The following is a 19,040-nucleotide window of genomic DNA, read 5'->3' as shown; positions in this document are numbered from 1 at the left end:
GGCCAGAATCACGCCACAGCCTACGGCAACGAGCTAAACTGCAGGCTAAGTACCGTTCCCATCGCCGAGTTTAACGCACCGGTCTCTGAGAGCTAGGGCCACACCAACTGAATTCAGATTGCCTAGAAATTTTAAAACAAAGCTTCGGTACTAAAATACAAATCTCTGTCATCGTGTATTGTAGTTACGATCTCATGCAAGTTGAAGCTTGTACCATAAATTAAAGTTTCATCTCGCGTTAGAATGTTACTTATGCTGCGTCTTTTCTTTGCAGTTTTTGTTCAAATGCCCTTTAGAGAGATCCCACCTGAACCAAAAGCTCAAACCCATCTCTCGTGTATCACCCTTATTTCTTTCGGCTTTCGCAGAGCAGGTAGTTATCGAAACCAAAACTCCACTGATCACCCAAAGCTTTAGTGGTAAAAGCAAAATGACTTTAAAATTTTGCCACGTTATCGACGGTTCGACGTCGTCGCTCTTTAAAATGAATCGATGGTCTCAGTCCAGTTCCAAGCGCAGGTGGCTACAGTAAAAGAACAAAACGAAACAAAACAATAAACCCCATCAGAATCCAACTGGCCTTTCAAGTTTGCAATTTTCGAGGCAGGCGGCAGAAACCAAACTCCCGTCTCGCTGTAGAGGCGATCCCTTTGGCCGAGTCTGAAGCATCCTGGTTTTAAGAAATTAAATTTAAAAAAATCTGGCCTACTTACATCCAAGCTATCAGAAATATCCTCCATTTGAGCTAGTCTCACAATAGCAAGTACCACACATCATCTGTGCACAAGATTTGCATAATTATAATGGTTTATTTTTGTGCACACCACCAAAAAAAAAAAAAAGAAAAAAAAAGAGAAAATTTCCCCAGGTCCTATTTTTAGTTAACATCAGTAGTATTCTGCTCAGCTTTTGCAGCTTCATACGACTTGGTACAAGAAGTCACGTGCCGATGAAAACTGTCCCTCCACATAAATCTCTTCCCACAGATGTTACACTCATAGGGCTTTATGCCCGTGTGGATTTTCATGTGGCCGACGAGGTGATGTTTCATTTTGAATTTCTTACCACAGACTCCACAGCCGTAAGGCCGGAGGCCGAGGTGCATGCTCATATGCCGATCCCTCTGACTCTTGTGGGTGAAACTCTTCCCGCACTGACACGGGTACAGTTTGTCGGCAGAAGAGAACCCCAGGTGGGAAGATTCCTCTTTAATCCCCGGGACCATGTCGATGGCGTCCCCGTAGCCCGCCGCTACGCTCGCCTCCTGCCTGGGCCCGCTCAGGCTCCCGTCGGCCCTCTCCCCAGAAAACTCCTCCATGGACGACCCATAGAAATCCACCTGCTCGTCGTAATTCCCCTCGTCGGCCTGCTCGTCGAATTCGGCTTCCGCTTTCTTGTCGCCGACGTGAAAATCCTCGTCGGCGCCCGAGGACGGCATCGCTTGGTCCGTCTGCATGGCGTTGACCGACTCGGAGACCTGGTGCTCGTCGAAGGCGGCGTGCACGTCCACGCCTTCGCAGTCCTGCTCGAACCGCTCCGGCTTCACGTGGATCCAGCGCTTGTGAGACATGATGCTGGGCTTGCTGTAGATGGGGCGGGTGTAGTGGTATTCCGTCCCGTCGCTGGCTCCCTCCTCCCCATCCTGGCTCGCCATCTCCGTGCTCAGCCGGTCGTGCTCGGTGGAGGAGTTGCTGGGGAGATACTCGTGCTCGGTTAACTGGGAGGACAACTCGTCTTTGGAGTTTTCTTCTTCGTTCTCCCCGTCCCGCAGGTCTTGGGCTTTCTGGAAATCGGGCTGCCCGCCCGAGCCCAGCTCAAAATTTTCCACGAGGCCGCTGTAGCTGCTGCTGCTCGGAGACTGGTGGTCATTGCCGTGGTTGAGCTTTTGGCAGAGGACGGTGGGATTCCCTTCTAAAACCTCAGTGCATTTGTCCACCACGTGCCACATCTGGAGGAAGCTGGCCGCCGTCAGGTAACTGACGATTTCCAGGGCAGGCATCACTAGCCGCCCCGTGTAAGACGAGAGGAGGATGTTCTCAAAGACTCGCGGGTTCATCACGTCGGGCAGGACGATCCTCCGGCTGTTCTTCAGGAGAACCTGGTCACAGAAGTAAGGCGAACTGGCTGCCAGGACGGCTTTGTGAGCCCTGAAGAGGTGGCCCTGGACAACGATGGACACGTCACATAACTGTCCCTGCTGGCGCTGCTGGTTTAGTTTCTGCAAAATGGTACTGGAAAAATCGGGAAACTCCACTCGAAAAGAGCTGGTTCCAGACTCCATTTCATTACAAATCTAGAGCAGGGCTGCAAGAGAAAAGAAAATTAGTTCCAATTCCAAGTTAACGGAACACCTCCACCACCCATTTCTCATATTTTCACCAGAACACGAGACGCCCCTTTCGAGCCGCTAAGGATCTTCATTACCTCCCGTAGAAAACAGGACGCTTCAGGCACCAACCACGCAGGCGGGCTTTTTTCCTCTCCTTCCCGATCCTGACCAACAGGTATTTCATTTCATTGACCCTCCCAGAGACCCGCTTGCACGTGGGCAAGGAAAAGTGGTCTGACAGACAGACTTAAGACGAAATTGTACGTTTTCAGTTAAAAACTCAGCAGGCTGGACGTGGTTCAGGACCTGCATGAAATACCACATCCCGACCGAGGCGGACTGGATACTACAACACTTTCTAGGGGCCCTCCCCTCTCAGAGGCCGTGGTGACTGGCTTCTCACTTCCCAATTACCTAGTGCCATGTTGGCGGAGCAAGAGACTCTTGTTCTCGTTGCCCAATAACAACCGAGACTAGCCCAGGTGCCGGCTTGTATACTGTAAAAATGCAAACACAAAATGACATCAATCTTAATAGTAAGCCGCTGATGGTCAAACGAGCAACTCAGAGAGATAAAAACATTTAAACAACAACAGAAAAAAATGTTTTCACTTTGAGGCCGACACGAAGTCAGTGTTTTTCTTGCTTAAGCTGGAACCTAACAAAACCAATATTCCCAAAGGATTTTCTAAAAGGCCAATTTGAGTAAAAGCACATCCTCTGCTTTAAGCCTAGGTGAAAACCCAAGTGTTTTCTTTATTAATCCTTCCCACTGGGTGACTTCTTAGTCAGATGCTGAGACAGCAGAACAGCAACTCCACCTCTCAATTTGATGCAGGTTACCACTAAGTGAGGCTTTAAAATGGATGCAAGGACTATACTTTAACATGCCTATATATTTTCTCCGTGTGAGTTTAAAATGACTGCCTTATTTGCTAATCATCCTGGGCTTCATAAAAAAGTTTGATTATATTATTTATCAACTGCGTCCATGAGAAAACTCAAATACCCACCCGCTACACCATGAATCAGAAGAGTTTAGAAGATACGGAAAAAACACACACAAGCCGATTCACCCAGTTCTCCTATATGGTGAAGGTTGTATTCTTGCCGAACTTCTAATTTAAGAAAACTCCTGCTGTAGTAATCAATCGTATTTACTGAGCACTTACCGTGTGCAGAGCACTGTACAAAGCACTTGGGAGAGTACATTATAACAGAGTTGGAAGACACGTTCCCTGCCCACAACGAGCTTACGGTTTACAGGGGGAGACAGACAACATAAATAAATGGCAGATATGTACCTAAGTGCTGTGAAGCTGAAGAAGCGAATAAAAGGAGCATATCAGGGTGATCCAGAAGGGAGTGGGAGAAGAGGAAAGGAGGGCTTGGCTGGAGAAGGCCTCTTGGAGAAGAAATGCTTTTAGTAAGGTTTGAAGTTGAGGAGAGTGATTGTCGGATCCGTAGAGGGAGGGCGTTCCAGGTCACAAGCAGGACGTGGGCGAGAGGTCGGCGGGGAGACAGACGAGATCGAGGTACAGTGTGTAGGGATGACAACAGAGGAGTGAAGTGTGCAGGATGGGTTGCAGTAAGAAAGCAATGAGGCAAGGTAGGAGGGGCAAGGTAACTGAGTGCTTTGAAGCTGATGGTACAGAGTTTCTATCTGACGTGGAGGAGGCTGGACAACCACTGGAGATTCCTGAGGAGTGGGGAAACATGGACTGAACTCTCTTATAGAAAAATGATCTGGGGAACAGCCTGTCGTATGGGCTGAAATATTCACCCATTCCAACATCGCATACATGCACCCACACAGTTTCTCCAATAAAGCAGCTAATAATAACAATAACACTAATAACAATTGTGGTATTTGTTGAGCTCTTATTGTGTGTCAAGCAGTGTACTAAGCTCTGGGGGAGATACACGAGAATCAGCTCCCACGTGGGGCTCATGGTCTAAGTAATAATAATAAAAACAGTGGTCTTTGTTAAGCACTTACTATGCGCCAAGCACCGTTCTAAGCCCTGGCGTAGACACAAGCCAATCAGATTGGACACAGTCCCTGTCCCATATGGGGCTCAAAGTTTTAATCCCCATTTTACAGAAGAGGTAACTGAGGCACAAGAAGTGAAGTGACTTGCCCAGGGTCACACAGCAGGCAATGAATCTTCATTTTAGAGTTGAGGAAACTGAGGCACAGAGAAGTTAAGTGACTTGCCCAAGGTCACACAGCAGGAAAGTGGCAGAGCCGGGATTAGAACCTCTGACTCCAAATCCAAGCTCTTTCCATTAGGCCACGCTGCCTCTAACAGACCCACAAGGTCAGACGAATGTCTCCTGACTCCCTAACAATGTTCCAGCCAAAAAGCTTAGTGAAAACATATGCAATGGCAGAAATGAGCTCATTTATCCCTCATCTTACATTCACAAGAAAATTAAACAAAAATGGCAGAAAGGCAAAATGTTTAGCTAATTTAACGGGGGGCTAGGGGGAGGAGGTTAATGAAACCACAATTAACAGAATGGCAAAGCAGTTCCGATTCGAAGCTTTTCCCAAAATGACACCTGAGCAAATAGATTCCAGGCCGGACCTCACCTTGGTGAACTTTTACATGGCAGAGAGCCAGACCATTCAGAAATGGAGTTTTCATTATCAATGGCGTGCCGCCTTCCTAATTCACACTGCCAAGGTGATCCAACTCGGGTTAAAGATCACAGGGCATTTCATCAAGAGGCTTAACTCTTTTTTTCCCCTCCAATTGGGCATAAGAGTGAAATGAATATAATCGAGGCAGTACCAGCGACCATCTCAACCAGGCAGCAGATGGGCAGAAATGGCTTCTTCCCGACTGTCCTGCCTTCCATAGGTTGTTACTAAGGCCAACCCCTGCTGGTTCAGTCCCGAGCCCCTCCTAACACCACTCATGCCAAATCGGAGTCAGGATCCTCCTCGCTTGGCTCACGTAACACGATACACAGGCATGAACTCGTTAAAGAAACACTGACCCATTTCAGAGCGCTGAAAGGTTCTCATTGACTGATTTTAAAAGGAAACCACACAAATATTCATTACTTACTTTGGAACCCGCAGCGAGATTGAAAGTTCAATCTCTAAAAGGTAGCGCTCTCTCGGATTTACATACACAGGAGATCAAATCACGAAAGCTCTGTTGAGCGCCCTTGGAGATCACTTACAAAAAAAAATCTAAGTGTTCACCAAAAATTTCTACCAGCCCACTCATACTTTGACGTTCATAACCACGATCCCTATTACTAAAGAAACACAAGCATGTTGGTGGAATCACGAGAAGCAGGGTGGCCTCGTGGAAAGGGCATGGGCCTGGGAGTCTGAGGACCTGGGCTCTAAATCCCAGTTCTGCCGTTTATCTGCTGTGTGACCTTGGGAAAGTCACAGCTTCACTGAGCCTCAATTCCCTCATCGGCAAAATGGGGACTGTGTGCCCCAAGTGGGGCATCCAACCTGCTGATTAGCTTGTATCTACCCCAGCACTTAGAACAGTGCCTGGCACAAAATTAGCACTTGAGAAAAAAAAATCAGGTCATAATAATAATGGTATTTGTTAAGTGCTTACTATATGCCGAGCATTGTTCTAAGCACTGGGGTAGATATATGGTAATCGGGTTGTCCCACGCGGAGCTCAGTCTTAATCCCCATTTTACAGATGAGGTAACTGAGGCATAGAGAGGCTAGGTGATTTGCCCAAAGTTACACAGCTGACAAGTGGCAGAGCTGGGATTAGAACCCATGAACTCAGACTCCCAAGCCCGTGCCCTTTCACCTAAGCCACGCTGCCATGCCTCTTGAATTCAAATAAGAAATATTGAGATGAGTGGGTAGGTGATCCCCCAAGGCTCTTTTCCAACTCCAATCTCTCACCTAATCTACAATTCTGCATCTCCTCTTGCCTGCCAGGCATTTTCAGTCTAGAAGCCCAGGCAGCACCTCAAACTGGACATACCCCTCCTCCTAACTTTCCCACTCCTGTTAACATCACCATCATCCTTCTCCCTGACCTAGAAGTCTGCAGCCTTGGAATCATCCTCAACTCTGTTCTTTCAGTTCTCAAATTCGATAAACTGCTAAATCTTGTTGCTTCTTCCTCGGTGACATTTCCTAGATCCACCCAAACAGCTCCCACTCTGGTTCAAGCGCTGTCATGAACGCTACTGAGTCAGCCTCATCGTCAGTCTCCCTGACCGCAGCCTCTTCACTTCAGCTCGGGCTCTTTTCTGATCGATCAATCAATCAAGTATTTACCGAGTGCTTACTATGTGCAGAGCACTGTACGAAGAACTCGGGAGAGTACAATATAACATTCCCTGCTCATAAGAGGCTTACGGTCTAGAAAGGAGAGACGGACATTAATATGAGCGAATAATTTATAATATATAATTTAAAGATAAATACATAAGTGCTGTGGAGTTGGGAGTGGGGGAATATCAAGTGTCCAAATGTCACAGGTGTGTAGATGACGCAGAAGGGACGAGCCAGGGAAAAGAGGGCTTAATCGGGGAAGGCCCCTTGGAGGAAATGTGACTTCAATAATGCTTTGAAGGTGGAAATGCCTGGATCATCTTTTGGAAATATCATTTGTCTTCCCAATCAATCAATCATATGTATTGAGTGTTGACTCTTTGCAGAGCACCTACCCACAACGAGCTTATAGCCTCCACTCGTCCCAAACAGCCAGTAGCTACCCCTCACCTCCATCCACATTTAGCAAAACTTTCTCCCAAGTGCCTTCAATGCTCTCCATTTTCCAACCCTGCTCTCTTCACCAGTTCCTCCCACACTCATCCTCTGACCGTAGCCTGCTCTGAATTTTTGCATCTCCAACACGTGGTTCGGGTTGTTCCCCGACGGCACTCCCCTCTCCGCTCCCAAATCTGTCAGACAACAGCTCTCATCATCTTTAAAAGCCCTTCTAAAAAAAATCACACCTTCAGAAAACCTGCCCTGATTAATTCACCACACCCTAGTCACATCGAGCTGCCCAAACACACGTACATTTAACTATTTATCCAAGTAGTTCTTCCTGACATATCTGTATCGCCATCTTTCAGAACCTGCAATCAATCAAGAGTATTTACTGAGCACTTACTGTGTGAAGAGCACTGTACTAAGCACTTGGGAAAGTGCAGTACAACAGAGTTAGTAGATATGTTCTCCTCCCACAGCCAGCTTACAGGTTAGGGGGGAGGCACACATTAATATAAATAATTCAAAATATATCATTTGTAGATATATACAGAAGTGCTGTGGGGTTGAGGGTGGGATGAATATCAAATGCCCAAAGGTCACAGATCCAGGTGCGTTGACGATGCAGAAGGGAGAGGGAGCTGGGCAAAAGAGGGCTTAATCAGGGAAGGCCTCTTGGAGGAGATGTGAACTTAATAAGACTTTGAAGGTGGGGAGAGTGGTGGTCTGGTGTATAGGCGGGGAAAGAGTTCCAGGCTAGAGGGAGGATGTGTGGAAAGGGGACCTTCTTCCTTCTGCTCCCACTTTTTGTCTGTCTCCCCAGTTAGATTGCAAATAATAACTCCACAAGGGCAGGGAACCCGCTTCTTGCTTCTGATACATACTTCCAAGTGTTTAGTACAGTGCTTGGCACTCAAATACCACTGAGCGAGGGCGTAGCACAGTGGATTAGAATTTGTGTTGAACTACCCGCTGAGTACATCAGATCCACCAACTAATTGGTTTTTTTTTTTAACCCCCAATTGGTCCATTTGCATGGTTGCTTTAGAATTCATTCACTCATTCATTCAATCTTATTTATTGAGCACTTACTGTGTGCACAGCACTGTACTAAGCACTTGGAGAGTACAATTCCTCAACAAATAGAGACAATCCCTACCCAACAACGAGCTCACAATCTAGAAAGGGGGAATCGCCATTTAAAATCACCATCTGCCCCATAAATTAATTATCCCAAATCCTTTCCATAGACACTTTTGCTAAGATTGGTTTCAGAGAACAAAAACACGACAAAACCTATAGGCTAATGTGAGAAAAATCACACTTCTCTAAGTCTGAATGGGGAAGAAAAAACTTCAGAAAATCCAAAGTGTCTTCATAAGTGCAGGTGATGAGCCTTAGTCATTTTGCCAAATGAGACAAACAACGGGATGAAGAGACTGGAGACAGTGTTGGTCACAAATGAAGAATGGTGATTATATTTGGTTTCATTAAAAGAAGAATGGGTGACTTTCATTATAAAACTGGTTATATTATTAGCATCTTTGAAACTCACCCAATGCGAAGTCGTATCCCTGGGACAAAGTTCCTTGTAACATGTTCGCCCGACCTGTTTCCAAAAATTACACAGCCAGCTCTGAAACGTTAAATAAAAAACCACAAAGTTTTCACATATACATACATATATTTGCATATATATATATATACACACACACATATACATAGACAGGTAGATATACCAAAAAAAATCAAGAAGCAGACAAACGAGCCTATGTTCATTTCGGTCAAGATATTTTGGAGAAAATTAAATTACCCCTGAAAAGTGCTAGATCTCATCAGAATATTTCATATTTTTCCCCATTCCCTGGATTTTCTTGTAAAATCCTTCCTCCAATGATGTTCAAGTTTTCTCTTCTTGATGCATTTTAGTTGGTCTAAAATTAGTACGTAATTTCGGTACTGCTATTTTGGCCAAAAACCAAAAGCAGCATGGGCTAGTGGAAAGAGCACAGGCCAGGGAGTCAGAGGACCTGGGTTCTAATCCCTGCTCTGCCAAATGCTTTCTGTGTGACCATGGACAAGTCACTTAACTTCTCTGTGCCTCAGTTTCCTCAACTGCAAAATGGGGATTAAATCCTATTCCCTCTTACTTAGACTGTGAGCGCCAGGTAGGACAGGGACTGTGTCCACCCTGATAAACTTGTAACTCCAGTGCTTAGAACAGAGCTTGACGCATACTAAGCACTTAACATATACCATAAAACTATTACCATATTTAAGAAAATTGGGCTTTAAACTGCTGCTTATCTGTCTTTCTGCTAAACTGTCTTTCTGAGAGCTGAGTGGACATAGGAGCAAAATTTGGCTTATTTTAATCTTTAACAGGCATGGGCTAAATATTTTAGGCATTTCTAATTTGATGGATGATCTAGAATAAAAGGATTTCAAAGCGCAAGTACAACATTTTACCTCATAAAAGGTAAAAGCCAACAAGAAATACAATATATTCTTTATACAAAAAGGATTTAGTTGTTCTGGTGAGTAGACCCATTAAATAATTGTCATCTTCCTCACCGAGAAAAATAATCAAGATGCTCCAGTGCCTACTAAGTGTCAAGCACTGCACTAAACACTGGGGCAGATTCACAATAACTGTGGCCTGTCCCACATGGAGCTCAGGGTTTAAGTAGGAGGGGGGACAGATATTGAAACCCCATCTTACAGATGAGGCAACTGAGGCACCAAGCAGTTAAGTGACTTAGCCAAGGTCACATAGAGGAGGCAAGTGGCAGAGTTGGGATTAGTACCCACATCCTCTGACTCCCAAGTCCATGCTCTTTCCACTGGGCTACTTAGTGGAAAGTAACTGTTCGGAACAATGAGCAATGTTCTGGTGTCGACAAACACCACCGCTCTAAACGGCACTGTTGAAAATAGAAAATCAAGATGATCAGGAGGATGAAGAAGCTTCTATGTGTGGACAGCCAGAAAAGATTAGGACTTTTCAGCCTGGAAAGAGGAAAGCGTGAAGTTTACAAAAGATGTAGAAAGGATGCGCAGTATTAGTCTTTATATCCCAAAACACCAGGGCATAGAAGGCCCCCATTAAAGCTTAACAATGCCAGGCTCAAAACAAATTGGAACACTTCTTCCCCCAACAAATGCATAGGATTTGCAATTTGTTACCACGGGAACTTGGTCCAGGTTGCAAAACATCACTAGGTTCCAGGTAAGGTGGATAAATTCATAGAGGAGATAAGGGATTAGAGAGAGAGTCACATAGGTGGAGAAAAAGCTACAGATCTTAGATCCCTAATCAGACAACCCAAAGTCCTGTTCCTCCAAGTGTCCTGTTGCCACAATAAGACAATGAATATTGGACCCACCCAGTAACGGTGCTTCTGATGTTATGTCCCACTCATAGAATATATAACGCACAGGAAATAAAAATGGGATTTGGCATTATTTTTAAGACATACAATCATTATCTAAAAAAATGATGCTCTACGCACACGGAAGACAACATACCTAAGCATTGCTTAAAAGCAGCATGGCTCAGTGCAAAGAGCCGACTCCCGGCTCTGCCACTTGTCAGCTGAGTGACTGTGGGCAAGTCACTTAACTTCTCTGTGCCTCAGTTACCTCATCTGTAAAATGGGGATTAACTGTGAGCCTCACGTGGGACAACCTAATTACCCTGTATCTACCCCAGCGTTTACAACAGTGCTCTGCACATAGTAAGCGCTTAACAAATGCCAACATTATTATTAAAATGAAAGAGGAGGAAAAGAAAAGTTTGATTAGGGAAAAAGATCAATAAATATGTACTACTGAGGCAACTGCCTCCTGGAATGCCCCTTCCAACATATTTTGAGATACTGATATCTTGGGAGTCAGAGATCGTGGGTTCTAATCCCAGCTCCGCCACTGGTGCGCGATGTGTCCTTGGGCAAGCCACTTCACTTCTCTATGCCTCAGTTACCTCATCTGTAAGATGGGGATTGAGACTGTGAGCCCCATGTGGGACAGGGACTGTGTCCAACCTGACTAGCTTGTATCCACCCCAGTGCTTAGTACAGTTCCTGGCACATTGTGCTTAACAGGTACCACAATCATTATTATTATTATTATTATCCCGTTCCTAAAAGGGACAGGCTTCAGTGAAGATAACCCCTGTGGGGATGTTTTCCTGTTTTGCCCCTCTTGCTCACCTGCGAGCTACACCCAAGCAGAGACGCACACCATCATGCACAATGACTCATACACTCATGTACACTGACTCACTCAGACACACACAAGTACACACTGACTCAGGCACACACAAAAGCACACTGACTCACTTGGATACCCCCCCCCCCCCCCACCTCACAAACACACACACTTGCCAAAATAAACCTGCTCAGTATAGAGCACAGATGTGGCAGGAGAGAGTCGGTGAAACTCCAGCCTGGCAGAGCCGGCAGCTGGCTGCCCAGATTCTCCTCCCCTCCCAGCTCCCTGTTGGGAATTGTGGCCAGCCAGAGGCACAGGAGGGACCAACACCTGGCTGTGATAATCCTGACTTTCTCCTGGTGCCCGGGGCGACTGTCCAGGGAAGTATGAACTATCTGTGATCAATGTGCTTCCCTTGTGTCCCTGTCCCTTGCTTTAACAGGCACCTCTTGGTTCTCAGAAGTAGGGCACGGGGGTCTTGTCAGTGAACACGGAGACTCCTTATAAATCTGGGTGTTAGTGTGGTGACAAAAGCACCTTTGCAAACAGAAAGATAATTTCTCCTTAATGGGGGAAAGTGCCAAGTCGTAAGGAAAATCTCAAATTCCTTACCGAATTCCAAATGACTGGAGAAATATGAGACATAAGCAGAATATCGTCTGGCTTGATCAATACAGTCTCAGAGTTCTGAGGAGGTGTCTGGAGGCACTTTCGTTACATGCCACATTTTTCTGCATTTGAATTTGGAGGAAACCCATTTCATTGGTCTGAATTTTAACTCTTTAGTGACACCAGTTCCAGACACTGCCTGCAATTCTGTGAGTCCTACGTGGGCTCTATTAAGCCTTTCCCTTTCCAGTAAAACTTCCCGAGAAAAGTCTGCACATGGAGATCACCAAATCAGCACCATAAACATGGAAATAAATGCCTGCCATTAGGAAGAGTGCAGTCTGGCCCCGGAACAGATTTACGCAATACATGGGCAGGATCCACACACCCACACACTGTTAATCCACAGGAGAGTCAGCCTGGAAATTCATGTAACTGAGGGATCGCCAGTTTCCTCAAATGAATACACACATGGATCTCTCTTTCGTTAAGCATTATTTGTTACTGGTCACGGCATCCTGGCACCAACGGAGCACAGCCGTAATTCAGAGAATTAGAAGCTCACGGTGGGCAGGGAACGTGTCTACTAACTCTTCCACTGTCCTCTCCCAAGCAATCAGTACAGCGCTCTGCACACAGTAAGCGCTCGGTAAATACAATTGATTAATTAGAAAAAACTAGTCGCCTTGATGCTTCAGAATTTCAATCGGATCGTTACTATCAGAAATTGCTACACTGCCTTCTTAGATTGTGAGCCCCAAGCGGAACATGGCCTCTGTCTAATTTCCACCTGGGTGGTCTCTCCCCGTGCTTGAAACTACTATTACTAAGGGGCCAACTGGCAGTTTTTCATTAAAGTTACCCTTTTTCCACCAGCAATCTTTCTGCAAAGTCTTCCCTGTAGATACTCAGCCCTGGTGGATTTCCAGTAACTGAATGATACAGAAATACAGGTGTCGATCCGTTGCTACGATTCCTGGCTAGCGGTTCTTATCTTATTGCAAGCACTGGGATCTGGGCGGGCAGTTTTTCACGAGAGTTCCCCTTTTCCACCAGCAACCTTCCTGAAAAGTCTTCTCCTGTAGATACTTGGCACTGGTAGGTCACCGGTAACTGAAGGATATGGAGATGGAGGTGTCGATCCGTTGTTACAATTTCTGGCAAGCGGTTCTTATCTTATTGCAAGTACTAGGACCTGGGCACTGCTAATATCTGTGGTGAGCCCACACAAGCTGACTTATCAGTGACTGTTTGTGATCCCGTGAACAACAACAAGGAAGAGACCGGAGAAGGCACTGATGGGTTCTACCTGAGGCAGGTGATTGCTGGCCTGTGGGGGTGGAGCACGGAGGGAGGCGAGAGGATTTCTCCCCACGTTCTACCCCAGTGACGGGCCTGGATCAATCAATGACTGTCAAGTAGAGCCGCAGCCGTGATGCCTAAGGCAGATAAATGGCATTTTGAAGCAGCGAGGGGCGGGGGCACGCAGAGAAGCAGCACAGGGACACATGCAGAAGTAGCAAGAGAAGGAGCGGAGGCACGCAGGAAGGCAGGAGGGCAGCAGAAGTAGGGTACACCGAGGCACACACAGATAAGGCAGCGCTGAAGCAGAAAGCAGCAGCACTGGCAGAATGGGCTCCTTTGACCACAGATTGGTATTGGACCCTTGGTGGAGTGGAGTGAGTTAGTGTGCGGATGTGTCACTCCCTTGCACGTTGGTAAAACTAAGTAAAAACTTTCCACAGGAACCTTGGTGATCAGAGATGTGGTTTGACTTCTATATGTCACCGAGGCTCCCCCGATCCAGGAAGGTCCTGGTTGGTAGGAGCCGGTGGGGACTCGCAACACTAAGGAGCCAATCGGCAGCTTTTCATTAAAGCTACCCTTTATCACCAGCAACCTTCCTGAGAAGTTTTCCCCGTACGTACTTAGCACTAATGGGTCACCAGTAATTGAAAGATGTGGAAATCCAGGTGTCCAACCATTTCTACAATTTGTGGCACTAGACACCAGGCCCTATGACTACTAAGAGTCCGATCGGCAGTTTTTCATTAAAGTTACCCTTTATCACCAGTAACCCTCCTGAAAAGTTTTCCCTGTACTTAGCCCCGATGGTCACCGGTTACTGAATGATACGGAAATACAGGTGTCAATCCGTCACGACAATTTCTGGCTAGCGGGTCTTATCTTACTGCAAGTACTAGAACCCGGGCCCTATTATTACTAAGGGGCCAATCGGCAGTTTTTCATTAAAGCGACCCTTTATCACCAGCAACCTTCCTGAGAAGTTTTTCCTGTAGATACTTAGGCCTGGTGGTCACCAGGTACTGAATGGCACAGAAATCCAGGTGTCAATCCGTTGCGACAATTTCTGGCTAGCAGTTCTTATCGCAAGTACGAGAACCCAGGCTCTAAGGGTCCAATCGGCAGTTTTTCATTAAAGCGACCCTTTATCACCAGCAACCTTCCTGAGACGTCTTCCCTGAGTCTTCCCCGTAGATGCTCAGCCCTGGTGGTCACCACTTACAGAATGATACTGAAATCCAGGTGTCAATCCGTTGCAACAATTTCTGGTGAACAGTACTGCAAGTACCGGAACCCGGGCCCTCATACTAATAATAATGTTGGTATTTGTTAAGCGCTTACTATGTGCCGAGCACTGTTCTAAGCACTGGGATAGATACAGGTCAATCAGGTTGTCCCATGTGAGGCTCACAGTTAATCCCCATTTTACAGATGAGGTAACTGAGGCACAGAGAAGTGAAGTGACTTGCCCACAGTCACACAGCTGACAAGTGGCAGAGCCGGGATTCGAACCCATGACCTCTGACTCCCAAGCCCGGGCTCTTTCCACTGAGCCACGCTCTAAGGGTCCAATCGGCTGTCGTACAATCCAAGCGCTTAGTACAGTGCTCTGCACACAGTAAGCACTCAATAAATACGACTGAATGAATTAAAGCGACCTTTTATCACCAGCAATCTTTCTGACAGCTTTTCCCTGTAAAGACTTAGCCCCGATAGTCAGCGGTTACAGAATGATACGGAAATCCAGGTGTCAACCCGTCGCGACAGTTTCTGGCGAGCAGTTCCGATCTCACTGCGACCACCGAGGCAGGGTGTCAATTGCAGCGGAGTTTAGTGGCGAGAGCCCGGGCTTGGGAGTCAGAGGTCGTGGGTTCTAATCCCATCTCCGCCACTGATCAGCTGTGTGCCTTTGGGCCAGTCACTTCACTTCTCCAGGCCTCAGTTCCCTCATCTGGAAAAGGGGGATGAAGACTGGGAGCCCCACAGGGGGACAACCTGATAACCTCACATCTACCCCAGTGCTTGGGAGAGTGCTTGGCACATAGTAAGGGCTTAGGAAATAGCATTATTAGTCGTGTTGGTGTTGTTTCTTTCTGTCCCCCATCCCAGCTCTGGAGCTGGGCAGGAACGGTCACTATCTGTTGCCGAATTGTACATTCCAAGCGCTTAGTACAGTTCTCTGAACATAGTAAGCGTTCAATAAATACTACTGAGTAAATGAATGAAGAGCCCGGGCTGGGGAGACAAACTGATCACCTTGTCTCCTTCCCAGCGCTTAGAACAGTGTTTGGCACATCATAAACGCTTAACAAATACCAACATTATTATGATTATTTACAGTGCTGGGGCACATCGTAAGCACTTAACACCAACATTATTATGATGATTATTAGGAGAGCTGGGGCACACAGTAAGCGCTTAACAAATACCAACACTATTATGATCACGGAGAGTGCTGGGGCACATCGTAAGCGCTTAACAAATACCAACACTATGATGATTATTTACAGTGCTGGGGCACATCGTAAGCGCTTAACAAATACCAGCACTATGATGATTATTTACAGTGCTGGGGCACATCGTGAGCGCTTAACAAACACCAACACTACTATGATTACTCAGAGTGTTGGGGCACGTCGTAAGCGCTTAACAAACACCAGCACTATTATGATTACTCAGAGTGCTGGGGCACATCGTAAGCGCTTAAACACCAACATTATTATTAAGATTATTAAGAGTGCTGGGGCACATAGTGAGTGCTTAAGAAACACCAACATGATTAAAATTATTAACAGTGCAGGGGCACATCGTAAGCGCTTAACAAATACCAGCATTATTATTATGACAACTAAGAGTGCTGGGGCACATCGTAAGCGCTTAAATACCAGCGTTATTATTATGACTATTAAGAGTGCTGGGGCACATGGTAAGTGCTTAAGAAACACCAACATGATAATTATTAACAGAGGCAGGGGCACATCGTAAGCGCTTAACGAATACCAGCATTATTATTATGATTTCTGAGAGTGCTAGGGCACATTGTAAGCGCTTAACAAATACCAACATGAATATGATTATTTACAGTGCTGGGGCACATAGTAAGCCCTTAACAAATACCAACATGAATATGATTATTTACAGTGCTGGGGCACATAGTAAGCGCTTAACAAATACCAGCATTATTATTATGATTACTAACAGTGCAGGGGCACATTGTAAGCGCTTCACAAATACCAGCATTATTATAACTAAGAGTGCTGGGGTACATCGTAAGCACTTAAAGAAACACCAACATCATTATGATTATTAAAGTGCTGGGGCACATCGGAAGCACTTAATAATACTAATGTTGGCATTTGTTAAGCGCTATGTGCAAAGCACTGTTTTAAGCGCTGGGGGTAGACAAGGTGATCAGGAACAAATACCAGCAGGATGATTATGATTATTAAGAGTACAGGGGCACATCGGAAGTGCTTAATAATAATAATATCGGCATTTGCCAAGCGCTTACTATGTGCATTAGACTGTAAGCCCGTTAATAGGAAGGGATGGTCTCTGTTGCCGAACTGTACATGCCAAGCGCTTAGTACAGTGCTCTGCACAGAGTAAGCGCTCAATAAATACTATTGAATGAATAAATGAATGAATGCAAAGCACTGTTCTAAGCGCTGGGGGCATACAAGGTGATCAGGAACAAATACCAGCAAGATGATTACGATTATTAAGAGTACAGGGGCACATCGGAAGCGCTTAATAATAATAATGTTGGCATTTGTTAAGTGCTTACTCTGTGCAAAGCACTGTCCTAAGCGCTGGGGGGATACAAGGTGATCAGGAACAAATACCAGCAAGATGATTACGATTATTAAGAGTACAGGGGCACATCGGAAGCGCTTAATAATAAGAATGTGGGCATTTGCTAAGCACTTACTATGTGCAAGCACTGTTCTAAGCGCTGGGGGGATATAAGGGGAACAGGAAGAAATGGATTAGGATGATTAAGAGTGCGGGGGCACATCGGAAGCGCTTAATAATAATGTGGGCATTTCCCAAGGGTTTACTGTGTGCAAAGCAATGTTCTAAGCGCTGATACAAAGGGAACAGGAACGGATGCCAGCAGGATTAGGATGATTAAGAGTGCAGGGGACACATCGGAAGCGCTTAATAAGAAGAATGGGGGCATTTGCTAAGCGCTTACTATGTGCAAAGCACTGTTCTAAGCGCTGATACAGGGGGAACAAGAACAGATGCTAGCAGGATGATTAAGAGTGCGGGGGCACATCGGAAGCGCTTAATAAGAAGAATGGGGGCATTTGCTAAGCGCTTACTATGTGCAAAGCACTGTTCTAAGCGCTGATACCAGGGGAACAGGAACAGATGCCAGCAGGATGATTAGGATGATTAAGAGTGCAGGGGGCACATCGGAAGCGCTTAATAGGAAGAATGGGGGCATTTGCTAAGCGCTTACTATGTGCAAAGCACTGTTCTAAGCGCTGGGGGGGGGGGATACAAGGGGACCAGGAAGAAATGGCAGCAGGATGATTAAGAGTGCGGGGGGGGGGGGGGGGACATAGGAAGCGCTTAAGACCTGCCCCAACGTGAGGAGGATGCGGATGGCCGGGGCGGTTTTCCGGTGGGGGTGCGGGGTCTCCGGGGGGTCCGGCTCCCCCTTCCTTTCTTTCTTTCTTCCTTCCTTCCTTCCTTCCTTCCCCCTCCCGCCCCGTCCGGTCCCGACGCGGCCTCACCTGGACGCGCCGCTCTCACATCGCCCGACCCGCGGGGGCCGCCACTGCCCCCGCCGCCGCCGCCGCCCCGGCCCCTGACCCGGAAGTGCTTCCCCTCCGCCCCGCCCCTCCGCTTCCGGGACGCCCCCTCCGCCGCGCGCCGCCAGCCCGCAGGGGGACTGACGGCCGGCGCAGGGCCGGGAGGGGGCGGGGCGCGGGGGCGGAAGGGGCGGGGATAGGGAGATGAGGGGGGCGGGGACCGCTGGGAGCAGGGGCGGGGATATGGACGGCGTAACCGTAATGACGGTGGCATTCGTGGAGCACTGCCTTTTCAGTCTCGTTCACTCAATCGTCATAATCATAATATTCATTCATTCATTCAATTGTCATAATAACGGCGGGGGTATTTGGCAGGCGCTTCTTTTCGTTCAATCGTAATAATAATGTTCATTCAACCGTAATTATCGTAATAAAGGTGGCATTAAGTAAGTGCTTCCTTTCATTCAATCGTAACAATGATAATGTTCATTCAACCGTAATTATCGTAATAAAGGTGGCATTAAGTAAGTGCTTCCTTTCATTCAATCGTAACAATGATAATGTTCATTCGACCGTAATTATCGTAATAAAGGTGGGATTAAGTAAGTGCTTCCTTTCATTCAATCGTAACAATGATAATGTTCATTCGACCGTAATTATCATAATAAAGGTGACATGAGTTAAGTGTTTCCTTTCATTCAGTCAGTCGTAATAGTAATAACGTTCATTCGATCGTCATTATCATAATAAAGGGGGCATGAGTTAAGTGCTTCCTTCCGTTCATTCAATCGTAATAATAATGTTCATTCATTTATTCCTTCAATCGTAATGATTATAAGAAAGGTGGTATTTGCTAAGTGCTTCCTTTCATTCATTCATTCAATCGTAATAATAATAATGTTCTTCATTCATTCATTCAATCGTAATAATAGCGATGGTGGTATTTGTTAAGAGCTTCCATTCATTCATTCAATCGTAATAATAATAATGTTCATTCATTCATTCAATCGTAATTATAATAATAAAGGTGGTATTTGTGAAGGGCTTCCATTCATTCATTCAATCGTAATAATAATAATAATGTTCTTCATTCATTCAATCG

General features: G+C 46.1%; 1 protein-coding gene across 1 annotated transcript; it reads right to left on the bottom strand.

The window, feature by feature from the left end:
- Nucleotides 1–789: 789 nt before the first annotated feature.
- On the bottom strand, nt 790–17,980 carry ZBTB43 (zinc finger and BTB domain containing 43). The gene is made up of 3 exons (XM_007669567.3): nt 17,921–17,980; nt 8,605–8,685; nt 790–2,304 (listed from the first exon to the last, which is right to left on the bottom strand). The coding sequence occupies exon 3, from the start codon at nt 2,279–2,281 to the stop codon at nt 878–880; it is 1,404 nt and encodes a 467-aa protein (XP_007667757.1). The 5' UTR covers nt 2,282–2,304; nt 8,605–8,685; nt 17,921–17,980; the 3' UTR covers nt 790–877.
- Nucleotides 17,981–19,040: the final 1,060 nt, after the last annotated feature.

This window comes from Ornithorhynchus anatinus, chromosome 4 (genome assembly GCF_004115215.2).
Source record: "Ornithorhynchus anatinus isolate Pmale09 chromosome 4, mOrnAna1.pri.v4, whole genome shotgun sequence".
In the NCBI taxonomy this organism is placed as follows: Eukaryota; Metazoa; Chordata; class Mammalia; order Monotremata; family Ornithorhynchidae; genus Ornithorhynchus; species Ornithorhynchus anatinus.
Note: the sequence above shows the minus strand (reverse complement) of the source record. Positions and strands in the feature narration are given on the sequence as shown.

What these genes read in the sequence shown, in the direction of transcription:
- ZBTB43 (XM_007669567.3), bottom strand. Translation starts at nt 2,281, where the DNA reads ATGGAGTCTGGAACCAGCTCTTTTCGAGTGGAGTTTCCCGATTTTTCC.